The sequence below is a fragment of the Pseudophryne corroboree genome, chromosome 1 (assembly GCF_028390025.1).
Source record: "Pseudophryne corroboree isolate aPseCor3 chromosome 1, aPseCor3.hap2, whole genome shotgun sequence".
Classification (NCBI taxonomy): domain Eukaryota; kingdom Metazoa; phylum Chordata; class Amphibia; order Anura; family Myobatrachidae; genus Pseudophryne; species Pseudophryne corroboree.
The window spans coordinates 39243914-39254327 of NC_086444.1; the positions used below are offsets into that span (position 1 = coordinate 39243914).

Below are 10414 nucleotides of genomic sequence, written 5' to 3' on the forward strand. Positions count from 1 at the left end.
TTGTGCATTTCTCGATCTACAGTCTCGTGCAAAGTGTCCCTGTTTGTGACAAAAATAACATGTTACCACATTTGACTTACCCACAGGGTTTGGTGATGTTAACACAGGCTGTTTTGTGGTCAGGGCCTGTATACTTACTGACATTAACTTATCACCTTGTGACTCCCTGTGTCTGGTGATATTCCGGTCGTGATCAATAGCAGCCTCTCTCAAAGTAGCCACAGACAGACCTCGCCAACATGGTTGTGTGGTCTGTACCCTAGTCTTTAATGACTCTTTTAAACCATCCATCAGTACCGATACTGCTACTTCTCGATGGTTTAAGTTTGTTTTAATGTCCTCTATGCCTGTGTATTTTGCCATCTCTGATAATGCTCTGTGAAAATACTCTGCAGCTGTTTCTGACTCCTTTTGTTTAATGGAGAATATCTTGTTCCATTTAACTACCGCTGGGAAATACTCCTTTAACTGTAAGCTTATTCTTTTTACATTGTCTTTGTTGTACACATCTGTAAGAGGTACATCCTGATCTAATCCACAGTCAACTAAAAATTGAGTTGCGTCGACATTGGAGGGTAAACAAGCTCTTAGCAGTACCTGCCAATCTTTATTATTGGGCTCTAAAGTGTTTCCTAGGTCTCTGATGTATTTTTGGCTAGCAACTAAATCTTTTCTAGGGTCAGGGAATTCAGACACTATGGTCCTTAATTCCATTCGGGTAAACGGGCTATACATGGCGATGTTCCTAACAGGAGTGACTCCTGAAGTGTCCGTTTTCCCATTTGGCACTACTATTACCTTAACAGGATTAATTCTAACAACATCATTCTGTGTAGATTCTGCAGTTTGTGGTAAAACAGTTTCAGCGTAGTGTATGGTGCCGTACTTACCCGTTGATACGACCTCACCTGTCCCTCCGCTAGGGGTCTTTGTTACTAATCTTATGGGTTGGGCCGTGCCTACTGTTGTTTCTGATATGGTGGCTGCTAGAGAGAGCGCTGATATTGTTGCCGATTCGTCCTCTTGATCACACTCCTGGGGAAAGTTCAAAACAGGGTACAACTTGCACGGGTTAATACTTGCATTGGTTAATTGGTTAACATTATCTTTAACATTTACACAGTTGCTAAGTGTTTGTTTGTTACACCTTAGTGCGTCATTCTCCGCAACCAATTTCTCTCCCGTTATGTATGGTGGCGGTGGGGCCGTGGCTATCAGTTTCCTGATCGAGCCAGATCCCGCCGCCTGAGCCAATCCTCTCTGTATGTCACCCTCCTGTTGCCACAACTGCAAATAATCATAATGCTTGATTCGTCTCTTTGCTGATTTAATGAGACATATCCTTCTCCTTAAATTCGTTAACACTTCTGTGCTGAAGCTACCTACTCTTGGGAATTTCTCCCCGTCATGTACTGTCATTCTCTCCCATTCATCACATAAAGCTTCTGTGTGACTTCCGTACTTTTCACACATTACGTACCTTGCCGACCCGACTGGTCGGTTTATAGAATCAACCCGAACCGAGGTTGATCGCCCCCTTCCTGACAACTGGCCCCCATAATTTGCAGGTGTTACGGAACCTTACAAAAAAACAAAATATTCACGATAGGTTGGCGGTGAAGTTTACCGAGCACCTCACTCACTCGCCCACGCCGACCAATACGACCTGATCACACCGATATGGTGCTGGCGTACTCGACCCAGGGCCCCTATTAACCTTTGTTTACTGGAAAATGCGAGTGTGATCCGAAGAGCATTAACCCTTTCCAGTAAAGGTGTGGTCGTTAGATAGTTCCTGAGTGACCAGCGAACTTCCCTTTTTAAAAATAAAAAATTACACAAATCACGTTAGAATGTACAAATAGCGTTTATGACCTTCGTACACAAATAGTACCGGTCAGGTTTACTAATGCACACAATTACGTGCGGTACAATCGTTCAGCACATAAGCAACTAATCTTATGTACGGAGCGACCAGTGGAATCGAAAATTGCGGCTGCGAATTCCTTCAGCGAGCTTGTATGGCCTATATGGGTGTGTGCACCAACCTTTTTTTCGGTGTAGTGCCTGTGGACTCTATAGCGGACTTCTTTGTACCTAGACCTCCTGGTCTGTTATATGACCTCCTGGTATGACCTCCTGGTATGACCTCCTGGTATGACCTCCTGGTCTGCTATACCTCCTGGTATGACCTCTATACCTCCTGGTATGACCTCCTGGTCTGCTATACCTCCTAGTCCGCTATACTCTAAATGCTCAAATTTTATGTTTAACCAAGGATGCCTCCCTAGCCACCGTGCATGTCACTTACACGTATGTACCTCACGAGAACTCGGTGATTTCTTTTGGTTCAATCCTCAAAATTGTAAAAACACACTCACTCACCACATATACACTTTTGTTTCTATTTCTATTTCTGCGCAGAAATTTCTCTTTAGACCAGATGTGTTACAAATTAGGAGAAGGATCTGTTAATTTAAATTTCGAATTTAAAATAAATTTTTCGCTATTTATCGTCTGATGCGCTACTTATCGCTTGTTGCGCTACTTATCGCTTGTTGCGCTACTTAAAAATCAACACTATCGTGTGACTTGAGTTACGTGGGCGTACCCAGACGCTCCGTTGCGTAATTTACGCTGCGTGCGTCGGCCTTTGCGTACGCGAGTCTCTCCCTTTGTTAGAGACACGTGTACACCAAACCACTGTCCACCGCAACACAACTAACACGTTTTATCAATGTAGATGATCCTTTATCATCTACCGCGCACCACACTGACTTCGCCTTGTCTCTCAGGCAGAGCTGTGTGTTTGTCTATACTTTAACTGTATTACCTTTACTCTTAAACTATGAAATAGCGGCAAATCTCTCTTAGTACGTTTCTCAATTATACAATGGCAAACAGGAGAGTGATATATGAAAATACACGAATGAAATGAAAAGAAATGCAGATATGCGTGCGTGTGTACGCAAGACAGAAATAAACAGTTTTAAAAAGACACTATTGTTTTGTTCTTACCTCCGGTCCCAGATTCCTTCAGCACCCTTTACTAAGCGAAGCAGACGCTTATCCAAACAGCACTACGAGGAATATGACCTCCCGCCCTTTGCTGCTGGATAATGTCTGCTGAAATTACCTAGTGCAGATATGTGAAGGACGGGCGAGCCGCCAATTGATAAAGCTAAATATTTATCTTATATAAAACCCTTTATGAGGTCTAAGAACACTGTACGCTATTTACGTATGAAGTACCGTAAGGGTACGCTCGTTGCGTAACAATCGCTTTGCCGTGGTCGAGACGCTCAAGCGTCACGTTCGCTCACGGCCAAGAGATCACAGGCAGGCACGCTATTGGCTGCTGACTAACGTAATGGTTCACTATAGCGTAACGGGCGCTGTATCGGGAGCGGGCTGCTCGAGCGATACAGACGCTCACGAGAATACGCTGTTGGTATCGGGCACACTTATAGGTGAGCGACTACCGTAATGCTACGTTATCAGCGTAGCGGACGCTCGAGACCACGAGGAGATCACGAGCGGCGCAGACGCTCACAATGTTAAACCTTTATATCTAAACCATAAACAATGAAATATGCTGTAAAACCTTAGTGTAGAGATAGGGTGTAGATGCAACACAGTGTAACCTTGTTAACTTAAAAGCTGTTTGAGCGTCACCGACGCTCTGAGAATACTTAACACTATAAGAAATACACAGATACCGTGCTTAGGGTCCAACGCCTAATATATATATTATGAATGCTATACTTGCAAAAGAATTAATACAATACAAGTCATACACTACAATATAACATAGACTACCTAACCAGATAACTACACAGGAAATATAATACAATTACTATTTAAAGAAAAATAAGAGAGAAAGAGGAGAAGAGAGAGAGAGAGAGAGAGATTGGCCCACAATAACAAGAAGATCAATATAGTTGCGGAGAAACACTTACGCACAAGGGGAAACGATCGCATGCGCCTCTGGACATCCAGCTCCCGATTTTCAGCAATGATAACCGTTGAAGAGTGAGAGCTGGATGTGATCGGCCTGTCTATTTATGCCCCACACACAATGCAATTCAATGGTCCCTACAATCTCATTGTTCATTGGACACAGGAATTCCTCCTCGCATTATAACAAAAGGTCATAGGTTGATTCATACAGGTGGGCCGTGACTATTTCCAACAGCTCAGGTGGGAGGGAAACTGGGTTTCCCGCCGCATGGATAAGTAAGTGCAAATACAGTAAATGTTCATAAACTTCTTATGTCCATAACTATTCGCACGAGCGATTAATCCGCTTCAAACCAACACCGGAATATTGCTAATTAAATACTCTTCCGATGGGTACTAAACACCACTGTATTACTCCTGTCTGACCCTTCGTATCAAACAAAGAGGGATTTCTCTGTTCACGAACATTCTATATTAACCAAACTTTCAGAATCTATCAAAGGGACCATGATCTACAAAATACATTATATAGTGAAAATATGTAACGATTGAGTCGCACGCTACGATCACATAAACTCTACCGTAAATACGCATACCGTGCGCCTGCGGGTGCCCGCGATTGTGAGTATGCGCACGTACGGGAGAGCGTACGCATGCGCAGCACGGACCTGTGTGAGGTGCAAATATGGTAGTGTGCATAGAGATATTTTTCTGACTTTGACAGAGAGTGAGTGTGTGTTGTGGGGGGCGGTAATCTGTGGCAGCAATTGATGTGTGTGTGTGTGTATACACGCTGGCTGGGGGCATTGCATTTACCCATGGGGGGTCTGCCTCCAGTAATTTTAGTAGTGGGGGGGGTATCTCCCAGCAATTTTAGTAGTGGGGGCCCCCACACGTTTGTTGCCAGGGGCCCCCACCTGCCTTAATCCAGCCCTGGCTACAGGTAACATCACCAATTCTCTGTTTTAGAAGCTTTAGTAAATTTGGGGCAGCTCTTGTACCAGTTTAGGGCCTTTGGGGTTCAGGGAATTGAGAGCGTTACAGTTTTTTAACAATTAAACAAAATATGCCCCATTCTAAAGAGAGGGGATTTCAGTTTGTTGCGCCTGCGGTGGGTGAAAGCAGCTCAAAACACAGAACGTGAGCTGCAATCAGCTCAAAATCGTCCAGTGTATATGGGCCTTAACTCTCTCTGCATATGTTACATCTGCCCCCCCTCAGTGCACATGGTTTTGCCCATTAGCTAACAAATGTGCTGCTGCCATCAGATCTGAGTTAGTCCCTATGACGCTGGCTACAGTATGGCCCTCATTCCGAGTCGTTCGCTCGGTAAATTTCTTCGCATCGCAGCGTTTTTCTGCTTAGTGCGCATGCGCAATGTTCGCACTGCGACTGCGCCAAGTAAATTTGCTATGAAGGTAGTATTTTTACTCACGGCTTTTTCATCGCTCAGGCGATCGTAGTGTGATTGACAGGAAATGGGTGTTTCTGGGCGGAAACAGGCCGTTTTATGGGCGTGTGGGAAAAAACGCTACTGTTTCTGGAAAAAACGCGGGAGTGGCTGGAGAAACGGGGGAGTGTCTGGGCGAACGCTGGGTGTGTTTGTGACGTCAAGCCAGGAACGACAAGAACTGAACTGATCGCAGATGCCGAGTAAGTCTGAAGCTACTCTGAAACTGCTAAGAAGTTTGTAATCGCAATATTGCGAATCTTTCGTTCGCAATTTTAAGATGCTAAGATTCACTCCCAGTAGGCGGCGGCTTATCGTAAGCAACTCTGCTAAAATCGCCTTGCGAGCGAACAACTCGGAATGACCTCCTATGTGTGGTGTTACTGCCATTAGTAGGAGATAGAAAAACATTTACTTTGAGCTCTAACAATAATCTACTGTAAACCTGTGTAAACGTAGCAAATAAAACATTGGGGATTTTGTCATATTTTGATCAAAACATATAAGGTTGCAGCCCACGTCAGGGGACCCCTACATTCTTCTAGTCCCTAATCTAACATATATGCCCAGCACACCATTACATTGCAGTTACATGTACTCCCAGCTACAGAGGGGAACATCTATACAGAGCTGGCGTGTGAGCCGCACCCAACTAGGCCTGTCATAGCCTTAATTGTAAGATGCCGTGCTATAACAGAAAAGAAATATGCCCGCACTCGGTGTTACCCATATTGTACATGGTACCAGCTGCGTGGCACTATTCATGCCATATATTTATATAAAAGAGAAAGACATTTGCTGTCAGCTCTAACAATAATATACTGCAAATCTGTGTGTAGCAAATAAAATAGAGGGGGTTTTATCATGTTTTGATCAAAACATTTAAGCTTGCAGCCCACGTCAAGGGACCCCAATATTCTGCAAGTCCCTCACCTGGTCTATATGCATTTAGGCAGCAGGTGGTGCTTCTACCGGGAGCAGGAGGCAGCTGGTGGTGCTACTGCCGGGATGAGCAGGCAGCAGATGGTGCTTCTACCGGGAGCAGGAGGCAGCTGGTGGTGCTGCTGCCGGGATGAGGAGGCAGCTGGTGGTGCTTGTGCCAGGAGGAGGAGGCAGCTGGTGGTGCTTGTGCCTTGAGGAGGAGGCAGCTGGTGGTGCTACTGCCTAGAGGAGGATACACCAGCTGGTAGTTTGCCTTGCGCAGGTCATTGTTGTCCACATGTCACTGGTAAAGGAGAATCCTGTGAACAGGCGCTCATCCTCTGAAGATATTGCAGATTCTGTAGGTGAGAGCAGGTCATCCAACGGTATAGCTTCAGCCATTGTCTCTGGGGTAGGATACATGGTAAGTGGGGGAGTTATCCTGCCGGCCTCTAGTTGCTTCCAGTTTATGGACTTGAAGAATGGATGACATTTGATGTTACTACAGAGTTTCTGCCTTTCCTCTGGGTCTTTGCATAAGAGTCTTTCAAGGATGTCCCTAATCTCTGGATGGAGATTGCTCGGATAGCGTGGAGCATCTTGCCTAATAGACAGCATAACCTCGTCAGAATCATCGCCAGCATGAAAGGGGTATACTCCGGTAGCCATTTCAAATAATACTAGCCCGAATGAAAAGAGGTCTACCGTGGTGTTATATGGGATGTTAGAGGTAATCTCTGGGGCCATGTAATACAGAGTCCCAGTTTGTCCTGAGATTTTCTTATCACCATGGACATTCATCACAGAGAGGCCAAAATCTGCGATTTTGACATGGCCAGCTGCATCCAGAAGTATATTGTCTGTCTTAATGTCCCTGTGGACAATGCCTCTTGTGTGCAGGAACTGCAGCCCACAGAGTATTTCTGCTGCAAAAAATCTGATGGTAGGAACATCAAATGGGCCTCTGCGCTGTATTAATTGGAAGAGGTCTCCCCCACTCAGGTACTCCATTACAAAGAATATATGGCCCGGTGTGTGGAACGCTGCATATGTGTGCGGGAAGAATGCACTCTCCCCAGTTATTTTCAGCACCTCTTTCTCTACACACATGGAGTATTTCTTAATGCTCTTCACTTCTTGACTCTTTTCTATTACTTTCACTGCCAGACGCTGTTTACTGATGTAATGGGAAGCTAGGAACACCTTCCCAAAGCCGCCCTCTCCAAGCATTCTGTGGAAGGTCAAACTGGCTAGAAGGTGAGACGCAGCTGTAGTTTCTGGGGTGCTGGCTACGGATATCCCACTTGCATCTGCCGATCTCCTCCTTTTGTTGACAGTTTCCTCACTTATGTGAGTTCTCTTTATGCCCCTCCGTCCTGATGCCTGGGGTATGATGGGCATGCTGGGTCCCTCGCCTGGACTATCATGATGTTCCTCCTCTTTCTTTTTCTTACACGTTCCACTGTCCCCTGTCCTGTCTGAGGGTCTTTTAGAGGCCATTCTCTTAAGCATGACCTCAGTTCTGCCACTGCTGGTCTTTCTCATCTTCCTCATAGTTGGGGACTCATCTGATGACTCTCTTGTTCTCTTCTTTTGAAGAGTCTTTGATGCTATCTCAGTTGACTGGTTCTCCTCACGCACCTGGATGTCTCCTGCCAATTCAATTTTGGAAACATCGCCTCTCTCCTCACATATATCCTCCTCCTTCTTCCTCTTGCTAGGAGCCGCTAGCTCCTTTATAGCAGACCCGTTGTTATTTGGTCGCTTTCTCTTTTTTGGATCCATATTGTAGAAACAATATAAACAAATTTGCCAAGGGCAAAGAAAAGCAGCTTCACACTGGAATAGGTGAAGATACACTAATGGAAATTATGTTCATGAGCCACTGAGCCAGCAGCCAGTGACATCACAAAGCTTGGTGACATCACAAAGCTTGGTGACATCACAAAGCAGCATTGTGACATCATCAGCAGCTGCTGTAGGTCCAGTGTCACTGCCTGCTACCTGCTGTCCCTATAATATAACCAGGTTTTATGTAAGAAAAGTCCCTGACACACTTGGTGCTCTAGGATGAGAATTTGGGGGCAATTTTTGTGTTTCTTTTTCCCTAGTAGAGTCAGGTGATAGTAAATACTAAGGAAAAACTTCCGCACACATCTTATTACTTTCCTATATTTGTTATTGAACCAAATAAGGTCTGCAGACTTATTTTTACACAGATTAATAAATTATAATTATTATCAGTTAATTATAAAGCATCAATATATTCTGTTGCCCTTCACAATGGGAACAAACAGTATATAATATGTAGGAATAATATGTTTTTAGGTTGGGAGTGCCAAGATATAATTTCATTTTTGCTCCTGTAAATAGCTGGATGTCACCTCCTCAGGGGCAGATGGACTTACCTGCTGCACCACCTACCTGACAGAGAGAGATTATAAGGTCACGGTGATGCCCTTATGTTAAGGCTGAATAGAATAAAATGGAATTATTCCATAGGGAATTCCTGAGAGGGGTCATGGTGTTTGAGGGGCTGCAACTAAAGTTATTGGACGTACTGAGATGAAATCCGGCATGAATGTGGAGACCCGTCACTTGGTGTGGCATGCCAAATTTGAGGGCACATAAATACAAAAGGAGTCATTGGGAACCATCTAAAGATGACAATGACAGCGTTTTCCTTCCACTTCCTCTTTGGTCAAACTGACCCTTTCCTGCTGCAGTCTATGAGGGATGTTTGGGAAGGTATAACTCAGGGTAGAGGATGAATTATGACTTGGGGGGAAATTTACTAACGCTTCTAAAACAGAAAATTGGTGAGGTTGCCCATAGCAACCAATCAGATGCTGTCTATCATTTTTCTAAAAGGCAATAGAGAAATGATAGCATCTGATTGGTTGTCTCGAGCAGAGCCGGATTATGAGAGGGGCGACATGGGCGGCCATCCTGGGGCTCCCACACATTAAGGGCCCCCAAGACCCCTGCTTTCTAAATTGAAACAGTCTCCCGCAGCCGCCGAGGAGCTATACAGCACACGCCGGCAGCGGCCGTTGAGGAGCTCTGATTTCAGCACATGCCGGCGGCTCAATCAGTGTCTCAGGGATTTCCCTTCGCTATCCCGCGAGACACTGACTGAGTCGCCGGCGTGTGCTGCTGTCACCGGCCAGGCTGAGGCGCGTCCAGGGTGAGTGTGTGTGTGTGTTGTGGGGGGCGGTAATCTGTGGCAGCAATTGATGTGTGTGTGTGTATACACGCTGGCTGGGGGCATTGCATTTACCCATGGGGGGTCTGCCTCCAGTAATTTTAGTAGTGGGGGGGTATCTCCCAGCAATTTTAGTAGTGGGGGCCCCCACACGTTTGTTACCAGGGGCCCCCACCTGCCTTAATCAAGCCCTGGCTACAGGTAACATCACCAATTCTCTGTTTTAGAAGCTTTAGTAAATTTGGGGCAGCTCTTGTACCAGTTTAGGGCCTTTGGGGTTCAGGGAATTGAGAGCGTTACAGTTTTTTAACAATTGAACAAAATATGCCCCATTCTAAAGAGAGGGGATTTCAGTTTGTTGCGCCTGCGGTGGGTAAAAGCAGCTCAAAACACAGAACGTGAGCTGCAATCAGCTCAAAATCGTCCAGTGTATATGGGCCTTAACTCTCTCTGCATATGTTACATCTGCCCCCCCTCAGTGCACATGGTTTTGCCCATTAGCTAACAAATGTGCTGCTGCCATCAGATCTGAGTTAGTCCCTATGACGCTGGCTACAGTATATACATTGTGCAGCGCTGCAATCAGATCATACCTCCCAACTTTGAAGGGGGAGGAAGAGGGACCCCTGCGTGGCAAAGCCGTTCGCAACCCGAAAAGGGGGAGTGGCTTGTCATGGATGGGGTGTGGCCGCCGAGTGGGCGTGGCCGAGCGCCACGGACCCGTTTTCGGCATTTTGGGGGCGTGCCGTAAGTGTGGTATATACTTGCACTTCGTTGCCGGGGCGAGAACTTCTCCCCTAATTGAACTCCGCCCTATGAATAAAGGTTGTGTGATCCCTGTGCAGCAGTCACAGAAAGGGTTAATCTCTGCAGTTTGT

At 45.7% G+C, this 10414-nt stretch overlaps 1 protein-coding gene across 1 annotated transcript; it reads right to left on the bottom strand.

Annotated features, from left to right (window-relative positions):
• Positions 1–6574: 6574 nt before the first annotated feature.
• On the bottom strand, positions 6575–8116 carry LOC135054641 (protein kinase C delta type-like). The gene has a single exon (XM_063957908.1). The coding sequence runs from the start codon at positions 8114–8116 to the stop codon at positions 6575–6577; it is 1542 nt and encodes a 513-aa protein (XP_063813978.1).
• Between the last annotated feature and the right edge of the window lie 2298 nt (positions 8117–10414).